Source organism: Apodemus sylvaticus, chromosome X, assembly GCF_947179515.1.
Source record: "Apodemus sylvaticus chromosome X, mApoSyl1.1, whole genome shotgun sequence".
Taxonomy (NCBI): domain Eukaryota; kingdom Metazoa; phylum Chordata; class Mammalia; order Rodentia; family Muridae; genus Apodemus; species Apodemus sylvaticus.
This window is the reverse complement of record NC_067495.1, coordinates 59,380,936-59,405,789: the sequence shown is the minus strand read 5'-3', so window position 1 is coordinate 59,405,789 and position 24,854 is coordinate 59,380,936. Positions and strand designations below refer to the sequence as shown.

At 38.5% G+C, this 24,854-nt stretch overlaps 1 protein-coding gene across 1 annotated transcript in view; it reads left to right on the top strand.

Moving 5' to 3' along the window:
- Window positions 1–24,854, top strand: part of Ophn1 (oligophrenin 1) — a 353,532-nt gene that overhangs the window by 289,224 nt on the left and 39,454 nt on the right. Inside the window, exon 19 of the mRNA XM_052171168.1 lies at window positions 7,106–7,265. Coding sequence (XP_052027128.1) covers window positions 7,106–7,265 — 160 coding nt within the window. The remainder of the gene's footprint in view (window positions 1–7,105; window positions 7,266–24,854) is intronic.

Sequence of the window (24,854 nt, the reverse complement as noted above, 5' to 3'; positions counted from 1 at the left end):
ATCTATGAAGCTTGTGGGGTCACTAGTGGATGCATAAGTAATGATATGGCTATGACCGACCTCTCCCTAAATATATCAGTAGCAAATAGTTAATCAGTGATAGATAGGGCTCCCTGAGGCCCACCTCCATTTTTGTCTGACAGAGACAAGGTCATTCATGAGCAGACTCCTAGCAAACATCACCAGTTGTTATGAGTTTGTGGTTGCAATAGCTGTTTCTTGCCCAGAAGATAGCATTTCACAACCCCCATTTTCTGTCTTCTGTGTTACATTCTTTCCTCATTAGTCTGTGAGTCTTAGAGGGGATTGTTTTGATATGTTGTTTAGGGATCAGCCCTTAACTGCCACTAATTTGCAGCAGCTCTTGTGGTCATAGGTTTCTGCATTCACCCCTATTCTATAAAAAGAGAGAGAGGCTTTTCTAATTAAGGCTGAGAGTCATATTTGTCTATGGATATAAATGTATTTAGAAGACAGTGTGATGCTGTGTCAGTTTAGCTAAACATTAATTCTGATGCTGAAGTTGTAGCCATTTGTTCTTGTAAATGAAACAATACATGATGCAGTGAGATTAGTGAGACACAAAATGTACATATCTTAAGGAACCTCTGTATTTTGTGCTTTTGCACACAAATTGTACCTTCCAGTGTATCTATCATTGTTTTTCAAACCACTTTTTTCATTTCTTGCTTTGAACATCTCCATATAAAGTCTTCTCCATATAAAGTCTTGTTACATTTTGCAGGCTGGCTCCAAACTTTTGTGCTCAAATGATTCTCTTACCCCACCCTCCCCAGTAGCTAGGACTGCAGACCTAGGACACTTTGATCAGCTCTCCTCTTTCATTTTAGCTGATACATGATAGTTAATACAGAAACTTACAACTGGTCAAAATGCAGAGAATACATGTCTATAGAGTGCCCACTCACATCTACATTGCCACTTCTTCCTCAAGATATAGGGACCATAGCAGAAAGATGTTAAGGGTTGGTGAAGAACAGAGCAAGAGAATGATGAAACATGATAGAGCTACTGCACTTAGGAACTCACAGCAGCTATGGCTGCCTGCAGATGATCAAACCAGCCAACATTCTAGCATGCAGGGACATGGATGGGCACGTGGTTCATTAGCGGACCCCCACTACTTTCGTGCTATGGAAATGTTGATGGCTTCTAGGGGAGGGATAAATGATTTTCTTTAAGGTTGTGGCTCTGGGTAGGACTACCCACTCCAGTAGATGGCCCACACCGTAGAAGTAGATGAACAACACAAATTGGAGTCAAATGGATTATTAAACTAAAAGGGGACATGAAGTAGTATAGGTGCAGAGAATTTGGAGCAATCAGTGGGGTGTAATTTTAATCAAAATATCCTGTATGAAATTCTTAAAGAATAAAATTATTTTAACTAAAATGAAAGAAAAATGTGTGCGTTAAAAATGGTTGCACATGGAAAAATGTATAGGGCTTTGGTAGAGCTCAATGATAAGAGACCTTGCCTAATGTAAATGAGGCTCTAGTGTCCATCTCTTGTGCCACAGTTTATTGTAAGAGGAGAGATGACACTTGCAAAGAAATCTTTCCTGTTTTCATTAGAAGTCCATGAAAGGCAAATATCCTAAATGGGATAGCAGGAAACACCTTCAGAGCAGTGGAAGTAAGCCCAGCTTAAAATCCTCCTATAGCACTGGGGAAAAGTTCTTGAACAGATCACCAATAGCTTATGCTCTAAGATCAAGAATTGACAAATGGGACCTCATCAAATTACAAAGTTTCTATAAGGCAAAGGACACTGTTAAAAGGACAAAACAGCAACCATCAAATTGGGAAAGGATATTCACCAACCCTACATCTGATAGAGGGCTAATATCCAATATATACAAAGAACTCAAGAAGTTAGACCCCAGGGAACCAAATGACCCTATTAAAAATGGGGTACAGGTCTAAACAAAGAATTTTCACATGAAGAAATTCGGATGGCCGAGAGGCCCCTTAAGAAGTGCTCAACATCATTAGTCATTAGGGAAATGCAAATCAAAACAACCCTGAGATTTCACCTTACACCAGTCAGAATGGCTAAGGTCAAAAACTCAGGAGACAGCAGGTGTTGGCGAGGATGTGGAGAAAGAGGAACACTCCTCCACTGCTGGTGGGGCTGTAAGATGGTACAACCACTTTGGAAATCAGTCTGGAGGTTCCTCAGAAAACTGGACATGACACTTCTGGAGGACCCTGCTATACCTCTCCTGGGCATATACCCAAAGGATTCCCCGGCATGCAATAAAGACACATGCTCCATTATGTTCATAGCAGCCTTATTTATAATAACCAGAAGCTGGAAAGAACCCAGATGCCCCTCAAAGGAGGAATGGATACAGAAAATGTGGTATATTTACACAATGGAATACTACTCAGCAATTAGAAACAATGAATTCACAAAATTTTTAGGCAAATGGTTTGATCTGGAAAATATCATCCTAAGTGAGGTAACCCAGTCACAAAAGAAAACACATGGAATGCAATCTCTGATAAGTGGATATTAATTAGCCCAGAAGCCCTGAATACCCAAGGCACAAATCGCATAACAAATGACTCCCATGAAGAAGTATGGAGAGGATCCTGATCCTGGAAAGGATTGATCTAGCATTGGAGGGGAATATAAGGACAGAGAAAAAGGAGGGAGGTGATTGGAGAATGGGTGGAGAGAAGAAGGTTTATGGGACATATGGGGAGGGGGATCCAGGAAAGGGGAAATCATTTGGAATGTAAACAAAGAATATAGAAAATAAAAATATTAAAAAAAATCCTCCCATAGAAGCTTCTGTTTTTATCAAGTGGAACTACAAAAGCAGCAGTAAAATGCAGTGGAAAAATGGTTACACTCGAATACCAACAAATACAGGTTTGAATCATCTGCCTTTCCAAATCTGAACCCTGGGTGCTTCATCTCAGGGCCTCAGAATAAAATACCCTTCTTCTTGCAATTATGAACATTCAATGAACTGCTCTGGTATTGAAAAAAACCTCATGTCCAGGTTCTTGCCCACTAGGTAGTGGTTTAACCATTTAAGATCACTTGGTGACAGCATGAGGGTTCTTTTCTATTTTAATAACTGAACAAATTCTGTCACTAAAGAATAAAGGTTAATTGCAGAGGCATTTAAACTGTTGAAAAGGACTGATCAGCAGCCAGAAATATCAAAGGCCTGAATGCTGGCAGCTCATTACCATCTGAATGGCACCCAGCCTTTGTTAAGGGCTTAAGAAACTTTATTATACAGATTGGTCTAAGAATTGTGTCCCTCTTAATTACCCACTTAGTGTCAAGAACTTGCCTGTCTCTGGGTCAGCCTCTCAGGGCCTTTGGCTTGGATGGGTTTGAGGTATAGGTAGTTTGAGTGGGCAGTTAGCCCGCCCCTTATTCTAACCTCTACACCCACACAGCCAAACTGGCCAAAGGGCTGCATGCCTTTCACTTGCCTGCCTCTAGTAGTTTAAAAGAGCTTTAGTGGACTTCAGTTCCTATAAAAATAATTAATTAGTAACTAACTGTTGTGTGCCAGGAACACAGTTGGAAGTTGTTTACCACATAGTAGAAGAAGCAGATAATTAAACTGAAAGTTTCAATGTAGTCTCCTTGCCAGTAGTATCAGTTAAGTTAGGGACAGTACCAAGGACTCAGCCTGGAACTCACACATACAGAAGCAACACAAAACTGACTCAGCAGGTTGTATTGATAAGTATATGCATATGGTTATATGTAACAAGAAAAATCAAAGAGAAAAGGAGATGAATTTAAGAGGGGTTAAGGAGTGGCCCCTGGTTCTGGAAAGACTCAGTGCAAGAGTATAGGGTAAGTCCAGAACAGGGAAGCGGGAAGGGGTAGATAGAGGAACAGGGGGAGGGAAGAGGGCTTATGGGACTTGCGGGGAGTGGGGACCCAGAAAAGGGGAAATCATTTGAAATGTAAATAAAAATATATCAATAAAAAACAAAAAAAACAAAAATAAATAAATAAATGCAACATAATTTCAAATAGTAAAAAGTAATATTTAAGGTCATTATTTTTCAGTATCCTTTATAATTAAGGTACATTTTGATAGTTGTGTCATTTTAAGAAAAAAAAAAAGGAGGGAAAGGGAAGAGGTAAATGGTGCGATTATGTTTTATTCTTTTTTTGCCAGTCAAATCATTTTTTATTCAATAATCTATTTGTGATATCTACTTTGGGCTTGGAACTTCTAGAAATGTAGTTAAGAACAAACTTAGCAAGTTAGATGTACATCTTTAGCTATTTTTACTTGCCACCCACTTTCTTTTCTTTTCTTTTTTTTATTCGATATATTTTTATTTACATTTCAAATGATTTCCCCTTTTCTATCCTCCCACTCCCCGAAAGTCCCATAAGCCCCCTTCTCTTCCCCTGTCCTCCCTCCCACCCCCTTCCCACTTCCCTGTTCTGGTTTTGCTGTATACTGCTTCACTGAGTCTTTCCAGAACCAGGGGCCACTCCTCCATTCTTCTTGGACCTCATTTGATGTGTGGATTATGTTTTGGGTATTCCAGTTTTCCAGGCTAATATCCACTTATTAGTGAGTGCATACCTTGATTGATCTTTTGAGACTGGGTTACCTCACTTAGTATGATGTTCTCCAGCTCCATCCATTTGCCTAAGAATTTCATGAATTCATTGTTTCTAATAGCTGAATAGTAAGTATTCCATTGTGTATATACACCACATTTTTTTGCATCCACTCTTCTGTTGAGGGATAACTGGGTTCTTTCCAGCATCTGGCTATTATAAATAGGGCTGCTATGAACATAGTGGAACATGTATCCTTATTACAAGCTGGGGAATTCTCTGGGTATATGCCCAGGAGTGGTATAGCAGGATCTTCCGGAAATGAGGTGCCCAGTTTTCTGAGGAATTGCCAGACTGATTTCCAGAGTGGTTGTACCAATTTGCAACCCCACCAGCAGTGGAGGAGTGTTCCTCTTTCTCCACATCCTCGCCAACACCTGCTGTCTCCTGAATTTTTTAATCTTAGCCATTCTGACTGGTGTAAGGTACAATCTCAGGGTTATTTTGATTTGCATTTCCCTAATGACTAATGAAGTTGAGCATTTTTTAAGATGCTTCTCAGCCATCAGAAGTTCTTCAGGTGAAAATTCTTTGTTTAACTCTGTACCCCATTTTTTAATAGGGTTATTTGGTTTTCTGGGGTCTAACTTCTTGAGTTCTTTGTATATATTGGATATTAGCCCTCTATCTGATGTAGGGTTGGTGAAGATCTTTTCCCAAGTTGTTGCTTGCCGATTTGTCCTTTTGATGGTGTCCTTTGTCTTACAGAAATTTTGTAATTTTATGAGGTCCCATTTGCCAATTCTTGATCTTAGAGCATACACTATTGGTGATCTGTTCAGAAACTTTCTCCCTGTACCGATGTCCTCAAGGGTCTTCCCCAGTTTCTTTTCTATTAACTTCAGAGTGTCTGGCTTTATGTGGAGGTCCTTGATCCATTTGGATTTGAGCTTAGTACAAGGAGACAAGGATGGATCAATTTGCATTCTTCTGCATGCTGACCTCCAGTGGAACCAGCACCATTTGTTGAAAAGACTATCTTTTTTCCATTGGATGTTTTCAGCTCCTTTGTCAAGGATCAAGTGGCCATAGGTGTGTGGGTTCATTTCTGGATCTTCGATCCTGTTCCATTGATCTGCCTGCCTTTCACTGTACCAATACCATGCAGTTTTTAACACTATTGCTCTGTAGTATTGCTTGAGGTCAGGGATACTGATTCCCCCAGAATTTCTTCTTTTTTTTTTTTAAAAGAAAGAGAAAATTGAAAAGTGGTTTTTTAAGAAAGCAGGAGAAAGGGAGACCAAGATCCTTTGTTTTCTTCCTACCCAGAAGGAAGGCTGTCTTCAAGGATGCCACATATTTCTCCTCAAGTCATTTTTCTTCATATTCAGGAAACAAAGCCATAAAGGCATTTTTAACAGATGAGGACTGTGAGCTGTGGCCACCTGTAAGGGGATAGAGATCTGTCACCTTAAGTAAATCTCTAAGAACAATTAGATATTCCTTAGATATGGGATAGGGAACATTCAAGGGACAGGGATAACCATGGTGTAAGCAGAAGAACCTAATCTAAGACGTTTGTTGTAACCCTTGTTAAAGGCTAACAATGCATATAGTGGTAGTTCTTGGAAAGGTCATAGCATTGGGTAGTACCATGCTGGAGAAATTTCCCATCATTTATTTTCTACTACTCTAAAATAGACACAATTTATGCAAGTTGGAAAGCTGAAGCTCAGAGAGGTTGGAGTTAAAACTCCCTGTTGTGAGTACCACTGTTGGGATCCAAACTGAAGTCAACTGTAGAACATGGGCTATACATGGGCTATTAGAAAGAGGAAGCAACTTTAACTGTCCCCTTTAAAGACCTTTTGCTTTCTTCTGTAAGTAATCAGGAGCCAGTGATGAGACTTTAAGCAGAGTTAGTGGAGATCTACCAACCAGATTGCAGGACCTACTTCCTCCCTTGCTCAGCAATTGTGATTCCAGGAAAATACTTTTCCATCTTGTTTTATAAGATGAAGAAGACAGTCAAGTGGAGATCAACCATAGGGTCCTTTTTGTCTCTTTTAAGTTTCTGTTTCTTAAACTGTGGGACTAAAATGGCCAGATTCCTCACTAGAATGACGCGTAGGCCCTTTTGTACTGCTGCTCTTTAAGAGAAAAATGGAGTGCCAGGAAAGCCCTTTTATCTCTGTGTACACTTAATCTCCTTTGCTGTTCATTAGACCTGCTGTTCCCCTTGCCTTGCATGCAAACAGGCCTTTCTCCTGCCTTCCCACACCCTTTACTACCTCCATATCTGTCTCCAAACTCCTTCAGGGTTATTAACTCACTTTGGCTCCTACTCATATACAGTGTGTTACTTGCTAGTTATTCCCGTTTTCTTATCTTTTCCACATATATTGTAGGTCTCTCCTTTCCTACCTTTGGGTGTCTCTTATCTCTATTAGCACCTAGCATAGTGCCAGTTACTAGAAAAATGAAAAATGAATCATTTTCATTGTTTTCTTTTTCTTCTGGCAGTGTGTGTGAGCACAGCAAAGAGAATCTTATGACACCTTCCAATATGGGGGTGATCTTTGGGCCTACCCTGATGAGAGCTCAAGAGGACACTGTGGCTGCTATGATGAACATCAAATTCCAGAACATTGTGGTAGAAATCCTGATTGAACACTTTGGCAAGGTAATCATTCCCCGTCCTTACTATCTACCCCGACCTGTGAACCTTTTAGTTATGTTTTGCTATCTGCCTGCTTTCAATTTCTCCTTTTCTTTCTCTCTTCTTTCTGTCTTTTAGATTGTTAGAGCAAATATGCTATCAAAGGCTTGGCTATCCTGGCTCTCAGTATGTCATGTAGAATAGCCTAATATTAGTCATCCTTACGACTTAGCCTACAGACTGTTGGGATCACGGACACAATGTTGTATGTCTTATTATTTGTTTTGATTTGACAGTGAAAAGAAATCCCACTGTAACACATTGTCATGTTTTTTGAAGATCTATAGATTAAAACTAGGGCTTTGTATGTGCTAAGCAAATACCCCACCACTGACCTATCCTCCAACCCCCTTCTCACTTTTTAATCTGAGGCAGAGTCTTGCCAAGATGTCCAGATCACCCTTGAATTTATTCTGTAGTCCAGGCAGGCCTTGAGATTGTGATTCTCCTGCCTCAACCTCCCAAGTACCGGGTATTACAGGCCTGCACTACTAAACTTGGCCACAGTGATGTTTAACATTTAATCAAACACAGCATTTCATCTATTAATAGATTCATTATTTAATAAGAACCCAATTTGTATTGAGGAAGCTGATACAGTCTGAGCCTATCCACAATTCAAGTCCACGTTTGATCACTTGTAGTTATATTAGGTATGATATAGCTCAGATGCTGAGATACTACACATAAATATACCATGGTAGCAATATAAGAGATGTTTATTTCTTGGTTGTAAAATAATCCAGCTAAGGTGACTTGATATAATCAAGCTTCCTTGTTCTTTATTTCTTAGTTCTCTGAGAAGACTAATATCCTGCTTTTCCACAATAGTCATTCATCATCTACATCCTAGCTGTGGAAAAGAATGAAAGACAGAGAGAGTTTATAGAACTTACCTTCCAGGTTATGATCTGGGAGTTAGATGTAATTTTTATTACATTTCATTGTCTAATCTCACAATCATATTCACTGATAAAAGCAAGAAAGTAGTTCTTTCTCTTTTCATTCCTTTTCTCTTGTCTTCCTTCCTTCCATTTGTTTTTTTCTTTAATGTATTCATTCATTGTTGTTTTAAGTCATGGTTTTGATAGCCCAAAATGGCCTTGAAGTTGTAGTTCATCTGCTCAGCCTCCCAAGTCCTGGGATCAAAGGCATATGATACTGTGCTGTTTCAGGGAGGTAAAGTAAACACTTTACTAGCAGCACATTCCCAGCTAAGATTTAAAAATGAATAGGAGAATGCATATGAGGAAGTAACTAGTGTTCTCTGACATATTGTCTGTTAGTTCAACAACCTTTTATAGCCGAAAGAAACCTTTGGGATTCTTGTCATTAGAAATTCAAAGAAAATTATAACCACCTATGAGACACTCACACATCCAATGTTACTCCTTTAGGAAGTGGCAGAACATAATGGATGCCAAAATGCAGTTAGAAATGAGTTCCAGTCTTCCATGGCACAATAGGATAACTATCACACATATACTAGGCTGAAAGAGAACAATTTGTAAGTTTCTATCACAAAGAAACAATAAATATATAAGGAGATAGAAGTACTATTTTATCCTTATGCACTACACACACACACACACACACACACACACACACACACACGTATTTATTGAATTGTATCACTGTACCACATGTATGGATAATTATTATGTGCCAACTAAAATGTGTTAACAAGATATTCTGACTAACACAGAAAGTACTTAATTATGTACTACTCCATCATTGGTCATGATATATAGTTGCAGTTTGTGGTCTATATAGGGGGCCTTGTAACTACCAAGTTGTGAAGAAGATGTTAAGACTATATAATAAGGGCTTTCTAGAGAGGCAGAGCCAGTATGTTACATATATAGATGCTAGGGAGAAGAACTATGAGGGGAATTAAATAGCAGCAGCACATATAGACGAAAGACCTTGAGATTTAAGTAGCATGACTCAGTCTATTTCCAGAGGCCTCAGATCCAGGGAAGCCAACAGCATAACTCTTCTTAGACAGGATACAGAGAAAGGCACCCTGGTGTGGGTGATACCCTGGTGTAAAAGGAGGAGTGGAGATGTCAATGGGCCTACAGTCCTGATGTCCAAAGCATCAGAAGAAAATTCTGGTCCAGACATTAATCTTCTGTATTTCCATGGCTGCAACAGATCAAATGGGTTCTTTCTACATTAAGAGGTAGATCTCCCCTATGTGGTTCACTTCAACTCACATGTAACCCCTTCTGATAACACCTTCCCTCTCACTCTCAAAAACGTTTCTAGAAGTTCCTAATACAATCTGCCTGATGCTTAAAATTTGTCACCACAGATTCTAAAGTTGAACAAAAAGAGAAATAGGGAAAACAAGTTCCTTAAGCAGATATCCTGTCATGAACAATGGTCCAAGACATGATAATGTGGTTTTGGACCATGAAGTGGAAACAGAAGCAGTAGTGGTAGACACAAATCAGGCCTGAAAAACAATTGATTGCCTAGTTGATGAGTTTGGAATGTGTGAAAATTTTATACTACCACTACAAGGAAAACATTGTTTATGAGTTTGGAAGTACTAAGGAATCTATTGTTTGCAGAACAACTCATACACACGGTGGGGAAGAGCAGGGAGGGAAGGAACAGTGCTTTTATCTGAGAAAAAGAAATTTTAATCTGATTTAGGGAGAAGAGAGAGGGAAAAGCATTAAGACTTAGTGATTAGAGGTAGGAGATGTGGTGGAGGGGTTTCCAATGCCTAGATTTCTTATTTGCCTGACCAAATGAATGCAGCCACTTTACTGCAAGGAATATAGAATGGGGAACATTCTGGAAAGATGAAGGAAAGTTCAATCTGGGGTTAAAATTGATACTTCTAAAGGTATGCATAGAACTTAGCTATATGAACATAAAGCAGGGGTCAGTGAACATTTTTTTTACACCATATAGTAAACATTTTAGGCTTTGAAGGCTACAGAACTTTGTCACAACTGGCCAGTGCTGACTAGAGACACTATGTAAACAGGAGTGGCTATGTTATATTAAATGTTTATAAAATAGGCAGCTAGGCCCATAGCCTATAATTGATTCAACCCTGGCCTAATAACTACATGTCATTTATTGATAGATTTATTAATACAGTATAATTATCTGTCACTTATCATTGTTGTATCTATTGATCTTTAATCTATCTGTCTGTCTATTTATCCATCCATCCATCCATCCATCCATCCATCCATCCATCCATCCATCCATCAGTCTTCCCGGTTTGTTTAGACATAGGAAATAGGAAACTCTGTAGAGGAAGATGGGTTCAAAAAGATAAAGGAAGTAGTAGGACTTAGAATGTACTGGGAAGACTGACTTTTCTGACTACTACAAAAACTAGATTTTCAGCAGGGGAATGACATAATTTTACTTATTTTTATTAGGATATTATCATTGATGTGGAAAAAAAACTATAGTGGACAGAATGGACAGAAATATAAGTAGGGAGACTAATTAGAGGCCATTTTATTTTATTCTTTAAATTTTATTTATGTATTTCTTTAGTTGTACACTATATCTTGTTCATGATTTTCCTTCCTTAAACTCCTCCCAGATCTTCCCCACATCTAAACCAAACCAATTTCATCTTCCTTTTCCTTCTTCTCTCTTTCAAAATGAGAACAAAAAACAAAAATGAATTCAAATCAAACAAGAAACCAGTGAGATGAAAAACTGGTAAACCAAAACAAATTTTTTATTTGGATATCATCTTCATTTACATTGCCAATGGTAAAACATTTCCTGATATCCCCTCTCCCCTAAGACACCCAACCCCTCGCCTTCCTCCTTCCCCCTGCCTCCACTTATATGCCCCTGCACCCAACATACTCCCTCCACTTTCCTCCTCCCTCCTCCTCCCTCCTCCTCCCTCCTCCTCCCTCCTCGGTTTCCCTTTGTTCAGGCCTCTGTTGAGCCTTTACCTGACCAAGACCATTCCTCCCACTGATGCCCAACAAGGCCTTCCCCTGCCAAATTTTTGACTGGAACCATATGTGCCTCTTGGTTGATGTTCAGTCCCTGTGAGTCTTGGGGCATCTGGGTGGCCGAAATCATTGTTCTTCCCATGGGGCTGTAAACCCCTTCAGCTCCTCTGGACCATCCTCCAGCTCCTCCTTTGGGGACCCCAAGCCCAGTCCAATAGTTGGTTGTTACCATCTGCTTCTGTATTTGTAAGGCTCTGGCAGGGTCCCTCTGGAGACAACCATGGCATGCTTCTTGAGGTTCATAGTAGTGTGAGGGTTTGTTGACTGTTTATAGGATGAATCCCCAGGTAGGGCAGTCTCTGGGTAGCCTTTACTTCAGTCTCCACTCCACACATTGTCTCCCTTATTTCTCCTGTGACTATTTTGTTCCCTTTCTTAGAGGAACCAAAGCACCCTCACTTAAGTCCTCCTTCTTGAGCTTGGTGAATTGTAACTTGTTTATTTTGAGCTTTTGGGCTAACATCTGCTTATTAGTGAGTGCATACCATGTGTGTTCTTTTGTGATTGGGTTGTCTCGCTCAGGATGACACTTTCTAGTTCAATCCATTTGCCTAAGAATTTCATCAATTCATTGTTTTTAATAGCTGAATAGTACTCCATTGTGTATATATACCATAGTTTCTGTATCCATTTCTCTGTTGAGGGATATCTGGGTTATTTCCATCTTCTGGCTATTATAAATAAGGCAGCTATGAACGTAGTGGAGCATATCTCCTTATTATATGTAGGAGCACCTTCTGGGTATATGCCCAGGAGTGGTATAGCTGGGTCCGCTGGTAGTGCTATGTCTAATTTTCTGAGGAATCACCAAACTGATGTCCAGAGTGGTTTTACCAGCTTGCAATCCCACCAACAATGGAGAAGTGTTCCTCTTTTTCCACATCCTTACCAGAATTTGCTGTCCCCTGAGTTTTTCATCTTAGCCATTCTGACTGGTGTAAGGTGGAATCTCAGTGTTGTTTTGATTTGCATTTCCCTGATAACTAGGATGATGAACATTTCTTTAGGTGCTTTAGAGCCATTTGAGTTTCCTCAGTTGAGAATTCCCTGTTTAGCTCTGTACCCCATTTTTAATAGGGTTATTTGACTCTCTGGAGACTATCTTCTGGAGTTCTTTGTATACATTGAATATTAGATCTCTATCGGATATAGGGTTGGTAAAGTTCTTTTCCCAATGTGTTGGTTGCCATTTTGTCCTATTGACTGTGTCCTTTGCTTTACAGAAGCTTTGCAGTTTTATGAGGTCCCATTTGTCGATTCTTGTTCTTAGAGCATGAGCTATTGGTGTTCTGTTGGGGAACATTTGCCCTGTGCCCACGTGTTCAGGATTTGTCCCTCCTTTCTTCTCTATAAGCTTCAGTGTGTCTGATTTTATGTGTAGATCCTTGATCCACTTGGACTTTAGCTTTGTAAAAGGAGATAAGAATGGGTTGATTTGCATTTTTCTGCATGCATATCTCCAGTTGATCCAGCACCATTTGTTAAACATGCTATCTTTTTTCCACGGGATGTTTTTAGATCCTTTGTCAAATATCAAGTGACCATATGCATGTGGGTTCATTTCTGGGTCTTCAATTCTATTCCATTGATCTTCCTGCCTGTCTGCATACCAATATCAAACAGTTTTCATCACTACTGCTCTGTAGTAGAGCTTGAGGTCAGGGATCGTGATTTCCCCCAGAAGATCTTTTGTTGTGGAGAATAGTTTTTGCTATCCTGGTTTTTTTGTTATTCCGGATGAATTTGAGAATTGCTCTTTCTAGATGTATGAAGAATTGATTTGGGATTTTGATGGGGATTGCATTGAATCTGTAGATTGCTTTTGGCTTTTGGTCATTTTTACTATATTGATTCTGCCAATCCATGAACGTGGAAGATCTTTCCACCTTCTGAGACTTTCTTAGATTTCTTTCTTCAGAAGCTTAAAGTTCTTGTCATATAGATCTTTCACTTGCTTCATTAGGGTCACTCATAGGTATGACATATTATTTGGGACTATTATGAAGGGTGTTGTTTATCCTTTGAGTAGAGGAAGGCTACTGATTTGCTTGAGTTAATTTTATATCCATCCACTTTGCTGAAGTTGTTCATCAGCTTTAGGAGTTCTCTGGTGGAAGTCTTGGGGTTGCTTAAATATACTATCATATCATCACAAATAGTGATAGTGATATTTTGACTTCTTCCTTTCTGATTTGTATACCTTTGACCCCCTTTATCTGCCTGATTGCTCTGGTTAGGACTTCAAGTACTATATTGAATAGATAGGGAGAGAGTGGGCATCCTTGTGTGGTCCCCAATTTTAGTGTGACTGCTTCAAGTTCCATTTAACTTGATGTTGGCTACCAGTTTGCAGTATATTGCTTTCACTATGTTTAGGTATGGACCTTCGATTCCAGATCTCTCCAAGACTTTTATCTTGGAGAAGGAATGCTGAATTTTCCAAAAGCCTTTTTCAGCATCTAATGAAATGACTATGTGGTGTTTTCCTTTAGTTTGTTCATGTAGTGGATTACATTGACAGATTTCCTTATATTGAACCATCCCTGCATCCCTGGGATGAAGCCTACCTGATCGTGGTGAATTATAGTTTTGATGCATTCTTGGATTCGGTTGGCCAGGATTTTGTTCAATATCTTTGCATCAATGTTCATGAGGGAGATGGGTCTGAAGTTCTCCTTCCTTGTTTCATCTTTGTTTTGTTTAAGTATAAGTGTTATTGTGGCTTCATAGAATGAGTTGGGTAGTGTTCCTTGAATTTCTATTTCGTGGAAAAGTTTGAAGAATATTGGTATAAACTCTTCTTTGAAGATCTGATAGAATTCCCTGCTAAACCCATATGGTCCCGGGCTTTTTTTTTTTTTTTTTTGATGGGAGACTATTAATGACTGCTTCTATTTCCTCAGGACTTATGGGACTATTTAGATGACTTATCTGATCCTGCTTTAACGTTGGCACCTGGTATATATCTAGAAAGTTGTCCATTTCATTCAGGTTTTCAAACCTTATTGAGTATAAACTCTTATAGTAGGATCTGATGATTTTTTTGAATTTCCACAGTTTCTGTTGTTATGTCTCCCTTTTCTTTTCTGATTTTATTAATTTGGATACTGTGTCTGTGCCCTCTGGTTAGTCTGGCTAAGGGTTTATCTATCTTGTTGATTTTTTTTTTCAGAGAACAAGATCCTTGTTTTATTGATTCTTTGTATGGTTCTCTTTGTTTCTGTTGGTTGATTTTGGCTTTAAGTTTGATTATTTCCTGCCATCTACTCCTCTTGGGGGTATTTGTTTTCTTTTGTTCTAGAGCTTTCAAGTGCACTGTCAAGCTGTTAGTGTAAGCTCTCTCCATTCTCTTTTTGGAGGCACTCAGAGCTATGAGTTTTCCTCTTAGCACTGCTTTCATTGTATCCCATAAATTCTGGTATGACATGTCTTCATTTTCATTAAACTCTAAAATGTCTTTAATTTCTTTATTTCTTCCTTGACCAGGATATCATTGACAAGAGCATTGTTCAAGGTCCATGTGTATGTGTGTTTTCCATTGTTTTTGTTTGAGCTTAAGACCAGCCTTAGGCAGTAGTGATCTGATAAGATACATGGAATAATTTCAATATTTCTGTATCTGTTGAGGCCCATTTTGTGACAAATTATATGGTCAATTTTTGAGACGGTACCATGAGGTGTTGAGAAGAAGGTATATTCCTTTGCTTTAGGGTGGAATGTTCTATAAATAATTGTTAGATCCATTTGGTCCGTAACTTCAGTTAGTTTTACTGTATCTCTGTTTAGCTTCTGATTCTATGATTTGTCCATTTTTGAGAGTAGGGTGTTGACGTCTCCCACTATTATTGTGTGGGGTGCAATGTGTGTTTTGAGCTTTATTAAAGTTTCTTTTATGAATGTTGGTACCCTTGTGTTCAGGGCATAGATCTTCAGAATTGAGAGTTCATCTTGGTAGTCTTTTCCTCTGACTAGTATGAAGTGTCCCTCCTTATTGTTTTTGACAACTTTTGGTTGAAAGTAAATTTTATCCGCTATAAGAATGGCCACTCCAGCTTGTTTCTTGTGACCATTTGCTTGGAAAATTGTTTTCCAACCTTTGACTCTTAAATAGTGACTTTCATTGTCACTGAGGTGGTTTTCTTGTATGCAGCAAAACATTGGGTCCTGTTTATGTATCCAGTCTGTTAGTCTATGTCTTTTTATAGGGAAATTGAGACCATTGATATTAAGAGATATTACAGAAAAGTGATTGTTGCTTACTGTTTTCTTCTTAATTAAATGTGAAATTCTGTTTGTGTATCTATCTTCTATTGAGTTTGTTGAAAGATTATGTAGAACAGCCTCTCTGAAAAATGGATGCACAGTTTATTAATGAAAACAAAAGGAATGAAGCATGGACTCTCTGTGGAACCCATATTTTACTTTCCTGAGAATTTGTCAGAGAAAAACAAAAGCAGAAGGGAGCTATGGAAGTGCTTCAGTATGTCCTGACTTATTACATTTCAAATGTTCTCATTCATCTGTGAGTGGACAGAAGATTCATGATGACATGTTTAGTATGTTATCAGTCAAAAATCCCAAATTTCTATATAATTTATCTTTATAAAATTTAAAGAGAATAGGCCAACTCTAATTTTACCAAAACGAGCTGCTCTTCAGTGAATGAACATAATCCCAATGGAGTTCATTAAAATGTGTTTTGCTATGTGTTTGGTCAAGATTCCAAACTATGTATTGTAGCATTATGTGAAGGACAACCATAAGTATTGGCCATTTGTTGTCCACAGGCTCCAATAGGAAGTCATTTCTGCTTACCAATGCTCAGCAGCAGAGTGAAGTTGTCACATGTTTCTAGCTTATAAATATGTATTGATTGTGGTTCTGACCTTTTTATGATACTGAAGATGTATTCTGGCTATGTTTTCAAAAGAGCAACATGATATCCAAGAGTCTTTTCTGATTTATAATTTACTTCGTGGTAGACATCCTATGTGGATATAGAAAATGAACTTCCAGTTTATTATACACTATTGCCCTTTTTGAAAAAGAGAAAATTACATATGAGGTTGTTCCAGAAATTATGGACCGTATACAGGTGAAACTACATAGAATAGTTGTGGGGATTAAAAGAGATAATATATGTGAGAGTTGAGGCTGCTCTACAAGTACTAGGGATTATATGTTCCTGCCAAGTTGTTCAGCTAATGGGATATTATTTTTCAGTTGACATATATTATAATTTCAGTAATATTTTTCCACTTATGCTTGCCCTTTCATAGAAAGAAGCTTAAACACAATGGGCTTAAGTTTCTCTATTAGCCTCTCTTTTAAGGGTATCCATGGAGATAGTCTGTAAATAAAACTTAAATGTACTGGGCGGGCTGATGTCTAAAGGAGTCTATTCCTAGATCTGTCTTAACCTTCCTTTTTAAAAATAATTTGAATCCTCTCTAAATTTTTAAGTAGGAGAGCAGATAAGTAATGAGGGAAAGGAAGTTGTCCCCTGACACTAATCCCTTAGAACGGCACTATCCATTAGTCTCAAATTCTCACTCTCTTTAGTTCATGGGGTAGTGTGTATCAGGGTGCTGGACTTGCTATACAGATGTAATTTGGACTGACAGAGAAAGGTTGAATTTTGGTTTCTGAACATTGTGTTTTTGGGGAGCTGCTGGGAATTACAGGCAAAGAGAGGTCAGCTGTGAAGGCAGTTCTTAGTGATTTACTTCTGAGGACAGAATGTTATTTCACTTAAGGAAATGGAATATGGGATGGATCCATTTGAATATCAGAATTCGAAAGTGACTTTAAAGATCTTCTGGCCTCAGGCACTTGATTTTACATAAAACTCTTTATAAGGTGCATTGCTCCAACTTTATTCCTACTTCTAGTTTTTGGCACCTCATAGCCCACCCCTACAGTTCTTCTCTGGTAGTTTATAAAAGAGCTCAAGCCTTGAATCCTTGCCTATCTATTATCTCGAGTGTACTTTGACAATGCATTTTGTCAGCTGCATAGCCAGACGTTAGCATGTTCCTCCTTTAGTTCCCGATTCCACCATGCCAATGCTAGAAACCAGTTGTTCAGCTTCATCAGACTTAGACGTTTATGCAATGACCCTGGAATCGGGCTGAGTGTAGTGAGGTGCACTGTACTCTTAGCTCGTCTAGTTCTCATTCTGACTTGAAATGATGTATATTAGTGATTTTCTAGATACAGAGAACTCAGTGTGTTAAGTAACAGAACTCAAACAAATTTTGTTCTGTTGGGATATGGCTGCATCCCAAGGTATGGAGACCTATTGATTTTTAGGTGAAATGCTAAGTTCTGCTTGTCTTTGCATCACCAACATTGACTTAGGGATTGTTACTATTGATAAGTTCTCTCTGTACTGCTAATTTGTATATTAGAATACTTTCATTTTCTTTACATATATTTTTAGTACTGGGTATGTAACACAGGACACCACACACACTATGACTGCTGGAACACTGAATTATAGCTCTAGTCCAGTATTTCCTTTCTAGTGAGGAGGTAGTTGCTTTGACATTGTTCACAATGTTGCTTCATGATGTTAGTATAGTTTTCTGGGAAAGATATTACTTTCAAGATAATTAGGAAATCCACTACTACTCTGTGTCAAAGTGGGTTTTACCATCTCTAAAGATGAATGTCTTTAGAAGGAAGCCATGGTTAAAGGAACAGGAATACTCAGTGATACAGCTCTTGTTGCAGATGATTGAGGGCAGTTCTTGTAAACTGGCCAGAGAAAGCAGGATTGTTTTCAGTACAAAGTTTGTGCAAACTAAAATGCTGCCTATGTTCCCAAATGTCCAAATAGGAACTTATCCAGGAAAGAAAAATTGCATCGATGTTGTAGCAACATGGTGGATTTGAGGAGGAAAACAAGAGTCCCTTTTACAAAACAACTTTGATTTATGTATTTTGCTGACACCCAATCTAGCAGCCCTGAGGAAACAGACCACAGTGCTGGTCTATTCCTTCTTTTTGAAAATTGGCTTCTGTGAATTCAAGTCGGCCACCAGAGGGCAGTAAGAGAACAGAAAAATGTGCTTCTCACCCCCTCCTTTTTGGATCAAACACACGCAAATATATGTGCTATGTACATATATAGACTAATTTTAAATATAACTTATGAACACAAAATACGTATTTTACTCTAAATCTTGTTTTTATACTTTAAAATGTACATATCTTTATCTATTTACTCATTTATGGTAAATGGTGTGTGTGTGTGTGTGTGTGTGTGTGTGTGTGTGTGTGTGTGAGAGAGAGAGAGAGAGAGAGAGAGAGAGAGAGAGAGAGAGAGGTATGTAGAGTAGGCCAGAGAATCTAATTAAGCCAGGTCTGTGCTTCATTGTGTTTAATTTCTGAAATGATAAGGTTAAGCTAAAAGTTATTAAAAAATAACATTTTTATTAGCTTGTACATGTTAGGACATTTTCAGAATCTAATATGTAGTTATCTGAGAATTTGGCAAACATTTCCAAATGAATCTTCAGAAAAATATCTTTAAGTATGAATATTAAGATCAAAGTATAACCTGAAGAAAAATATCTTTGAACAGAGAATTATTAAGATTGAGAAATTTCAGACGTGTTCATTAGTCATAGTGAATCTTTAAAAACAGTTTTGAGATTTCAACCCTGGTTGAGCTGAGATCTTCACACGTTCTCTAGAAGTCTGGTTCTCTCTTAGGCTTTGGAGCAAGGCTAGGACTTGTTGCACATGAATAGGCATGTCCAAACCTGATGAGATACCATGTGAAGTACAGGGTACATTTGGGCGTGATATTTGCCCCCAGTGTTCAGTGACCTGAAATACTCATTATGAATCACTCTGTCAATTCTGGTCATCCTAATAGTTCTCTTGAGTTTCAGCAAAAGATGACAGTTTACTCTCCTCCCCATTTCTTTTCTTCAGTTGTCAGTAAAAACAGTAGATAGCATGTTTAATGAGGACTTACTATATGCTAAATCTTTGATAGTTAATATCATATTGAGTCCTTCCATCATCTCTGAGGTCTTCTCCCATTTTACTTGTAGGTAATGTGGGAGATCAAAATCAGATCTCTTTTTATTCATGTCTAGTTTGCATGTCCAGGTGGAAACACATTATAAATAAAATAATCAGATTGTAAAGGTATTATTAACTTTGTTATTATTGATGCTCAATATTCTAGACATGGAACTTGGAGCCCTGCACCATGACCTGATAGGAAAACATGCTACCATTTAGCTACATCCTTAGTGCTTGAAGATCTAAAGAGATTTCCAAAATCATATAGACCATTTTTTTCTCAGTAGACAATGATTGTTTCATAGAATTTATCTCTGCCTCTACCATTGCTTTGGAGTGCTCTGAAGTCTCAGGTCAAAGTCTAGACGATATAGTAAGACTGGGGTCAGTAGGCTAGAGGGCCAGATGGTCGACTCTGGCAGCCAGACTTGGAACAGACTGACTTTCTGCAGTCAGGCAGTTGTGCCAATAGGAGTTTTAGAGGCTAGGGATCAGTAGAGAAGCACTGAGAGATTGTGTGGTTTATTTCTGTTCTCTGAGATTTTTGTGGCTGATGATTTGGGTCACTGCTACTTCTTTGGATTAAGACAAAGAAATCAGGAAGTGTCCAGGTTACTTCTGTAGGGTTTTCGGATATATCTAGTAATGAGAATGTAATACAAAGAATGGAAAAGTAATGTTAGAACCAGACAACACTGGGGTGTAGTCCTAATTGTATCCTTTGCTAGCTGGGTGGTCTTGCGCAACTCAGTTTTTCTCCCTGAACCTTTTTTGCCTTCTTTTAAAAAGGAGACGAATGATTATCCCTACCTCAGAGTTAGGAGGATTCCATATGATAAAGGTGTCAAGTACTTTGTATGTAGCACATTTTGCCCATCTCCATGACCTCTCCCACCAGTATTTTATAGTATGGACAGGAAGCAAACTTGATCTTAGTAGTGATGTGCTCCTATAATCCTTTTACTTTACTGTCTCTTAATTCATTGTAGTAAAAATAAGCTTGTCTTAGAAGTTCTTAGATACTTCTTTACTTCTATTTCCTGTGGTAAAGAAGTTCTTAACTTCCACAGCCTAAATCATCCTATGTTGGTCCAAAAGAACCACTCCACTTGATATCTAACAATCCGTTCCTGGTAGAAAACACATAATTATCAATTCTAGTCAGAAACATTCTTAGCAGGATCTTACTGTATTCTCTTGGTGTTCTCATTCCAAGGCAACCAGGGAAATGGCTAATCAGAGCCTGGATTACAGACCTAGTAAATATAGTCTATGGAAGGCGACAGCTATTTTCTACAGTAGATACTGTACTTTAAGGGAAAGGGTACCATATTGAGTCTTAGAACTTTGACTCTGATCACAACTCTACCTTCTACTAGTTTTGGAACCCTGGCTAATTCATGTCTCCTTTTTGGATATTAGTTTTCCCATAAGTTCAGTGTATGCATAGGACTAGATAGTATTTTACAATGTTATATCTAAAAAAAATCTTAAAGTCTATGTGTTGCTGAGTCAAAAGACAGTCTTAATGACAGCCCTCTTTTAAAACTTGGCTCTTGTTTACAACAGACGTGACATTTTCAAAGTTCTGTACATACTCCAAGAAAACTTGGTGACATACTTGATGTTTAAAGTGGTTTGTGCCAAATGCTAAGAGCTTATTATTTTTGACCCCATTGCCACCTTTATTTCTAATGTAGTTCAAAATACAGTTTCTGCTAATATAAACAGACCTCAGAAAGCTCAGTCTAGTATCAGCCAGATTATAAATGGAGAGCTGGTGGAATGCTGGGATTCATCATGGCCAAGTATTATGGCTTTGATTTATAGAAAGTCAAGGTAGGTTTTTGTTGTTGGTTTTTTCTTTTCTTTTCATTTCTTTCTTTTCTTTCTCTTTCTTTTCTCTCTCTCTCTCTCTCTCTCTCTCTCTCTCTCTCTCTCTCTCTCTCTCTCTCTCTTTTCTCCCTTCCCCTCTCCCTTCCCTCCTCCCTTTCCCCTTCCCCTTCCCCTTTCCTTCCTTCCTTCCTTCCTTCCTTCCTTCCTTCCTTCCTTCCTTCCTTCCTTCCTTCCTTCCTTCCTTTCTTTCTTTCTTTCTTTCTTTCTTTCTTTCTTTCTTTCTTTCTTTCTTTCTTTCTTTCTTTCTTTCTTTCTTTCTTTCTTTCTTTCTTTCTTTCCTTCTTGTTCTGGTACAATCTGATTTACATAACCCAGAATTCCCTTCTGGCGTGAATCTCCATAGTTGTTCAAATCTGTGAAGATTGGCAAGAGTTGAGATTGATCTCCCGGTATTGGACAATTGGAAAATGACCATCTTAACATTAAACTTCCTTTTCACACCTAAATTAAGGACAGAAAAGATTCTGTAGTAGGAGGAATGCATCACCAAGCGTAGGCAAGCCAATCATGAACCCTGATGTCAGTTAAGATAGTCCATATTTGGCTGTGCCTCAAAACCCAAGTGTGATCACCCAGATTTAGTCCTCAGAACCTGTTGGAAAGAAGAAGAATGTCCTGGAAATGAACATCTTCCTCCTACCCCAGGCAACAGTTAATATCAGAGGCCAATAGAGACTTGGATACTGATTTCTTTTAGACCAAGCCTTGAGCATTCAACTCAGTGAGTATTTCAGTGCTAACCAAGTGTCCACAAATGAGTACTAGTTTGCCCCCATATTCTATTCTGACCCCTCTCTGAGATTGGTTTTCTATGCTCACTCTCAGTGACCAGGAGAACCTATGTGTTCTTGCTTAGTTGCAGAGGGAATTCAATCAGTCCTATGGTTTCTCAGGTGGGAGAAACCTCTTCCCATTCAAAGAATTACTTGTTAAACCTTAAATGTTTCCTTCTTATATAGTAGAAAGAGTGTTATCCTTGAATTCAGACACTTCTGAGTTCATAACATGGCTTTGCTACTTATTATCAGGTGGCCTTGGAAAAATAAATACACACTCTTTACTCCCAGCCAAGCCCTTGGCCTCAAATTCCCTCTCCAGCTTTCTCTCCAAATTGGTCTAGTCTGTCTGATATTTAAAAATGTCCACTTACTGTTTCAGTCCATGAGCCCCAAGAGTCCAGAGAAGGGAAAATGAGGGCCAATGCCTTGTCAAATTTTAGTGGTAATTATTTACTTCTCCATTTCCAACTGTTCTCTACTCTGACAAAAGGGTGGATAGATAGATGAATTCTGTGCTGACCATAACACAGTAGTTGACTAATCATGTGATTCAAACTCAAGTTTTCTTTGGAGAAAAAAAGAAATTGGGAAGAGTCACTAAATAAGGAAATATTTGCAAAGTACTTAGAATTGTACCTAACACAGAAACATGATATAAGAGTTTTCCATGAAAACCGACCCTGATCCATCAGTTGACCTTGGGAAAAGTTTATATGATCAAAGCTGTATTATAGTCACATTTTTGAGTCAATATCTAGAGCCACTGTTCTATTTTTCCCTTCTCTTTGCAACGATAGGAGAAAGTGCAAGAGAGCTTGGATCTGTATCTTTGTCCCAGTAGAAAAGCCTCATATCCTGTGAGTTTTGGGTTTCTTCTCCTTAAATGGTATACTGTTCTTCATCAGAACTGGCTTAGATTTTAGTCCTTTCATGGATGGTCAAGAAATCAGTGGTGGGATTAAGCAGAGAAAGCTGGGCTTCTTTACTTTTTCCTCTCCAATTCCACTTTCCTAATGAAAATAAAATAAAAATGTTTTTTCATTAAACTTGGGCTACCAGTAGTAAATCAAGAGACTTGAGGCTCTTGATTACAGAAACCAAAAAAGTGAGTTCTAAATAATGAAAGAGAGAGTCCTTGCATTCTTTCTCTTTCTTTACCCCTCTCTTAAGAGAAACTATGGAGTCTCCCTCCCCCAAAGCTTCCCTTCTCAAGCTCATAAGTCCATAGGTTGTCATCCTCTTCTCAAGGTCCTTTTGATATTCATTCAATAAATGGCTACTACATTCATACTGTATAACAATAAAAATTTCAGGCACTAGCAACACTCCTGTAAATAAAACAAAAGCCTTTGAAAATGACTATTGTCTTCTCCTGGAGAAAAAGAAGTATTTATCAAATGATAGTGAACACTTTGGAAAAAAAAACAAAGCAAGATAAAGGTTAATATTTATAAGATACTAAGAGAAGACTTTTGACCATGAAAAATTTAGACAGAGATCACAATGGGGTAAGCATATGAACCATAGGAGCTATATTAGGGGGAAGAACAGTTCTATGATATGAATACTGAAAACCAATTAATTACTTGGGCCCTGAGGCAGAGGTATGCTTGACATGTTGAACAATAGAAATACTATAGTAACCATTTGCTTCACTTCTCCTCTCAAAGGTAATAGAGCTATACATAGGCTACAGTTCATAAAAGTTAAAAACATTAAAAAGAGATGTGGGCCTGGTAGTGAACAACTAATTACAGTACTCTTGAGGCTGAGACAAGAGAATTGCTGTGAGTTCGAGGCCATCCTAAACTACATATAAGGAGTTACAGGACAACCTGGGCTACAGAATAAAACCTTGTCTCCCAAAGTAACCAAAACACTGAAAAATATACACAGTGAGGTCTTTGGAGGGCCTACAGAACTGAAAGAGGTAAATCAGTTCTTCTTACCACAGGAACTGCCAAAATTTCCACATTAAAGTTTGGCTCTATGGTTTACATCTGCAGACCAGCTTTGGAAAGGGATGTTGCAATCTGTGATGACTTTGGGGTTATGCAGGCCACATTTTAATTTCAGAGTGGTCACACAATGTGAATTATATGGCTCTTTTGCTTTTCTAGACTTCGCTCATTCAAACAGAATACAGCTTTAAACTTACCATCTACCTTCTCTGAGGCCTGCTTACTGGTATATTGGTAGAATGAGTCTCAGAAGGTTCCTGTTCAGTGTCTCAGTCAACTTGGCCCTGCTTTGTAAAGAAAAGCAGGCTTCAAGACGTGCTGTTGTCAGTGAGATGGAGATGGTTTGTGTAATGGGGAGAGGGATAAAAGATCATTTGATGTGGTGTGGAGACTTTGAAGAGTCCCTGAATCCATATCCTTCCTCTGTTCTGTGTACCACAGAATCATTCAAGCCAAACTATTTCTTCCTCCCTTGATCTTTCCTCCTGACTGCATACATTTTTCATCCTGACTCTGTCTTTACCCAAGTAAACATGGGTGTAAATTATTTCTAGTGTTGGTAACAATTATAACAATTACCATATATTGATAGCCTACAGTGTTACATTTTAAGCCCACAATCTCATTCAATGGCCACAACTCTCTGAGGTAGTTATTATATTTTTTTTGTAACTGAAGCCTCATGTCTTACCTAGGCTTGCCTAGCTATTAAGTAGCAAGTCCTCAACACAACTGAGCCTGACTTGAGCCAGATTTATGAGCCTCTATGTGATACTCACTCTTTCCTTTTCCAGTTGGAGAAAGAACACATGGTAAAAGAGTCTGTTATTTAACATACTACTGGGCCTGGTAGCCAAGATTTATCTA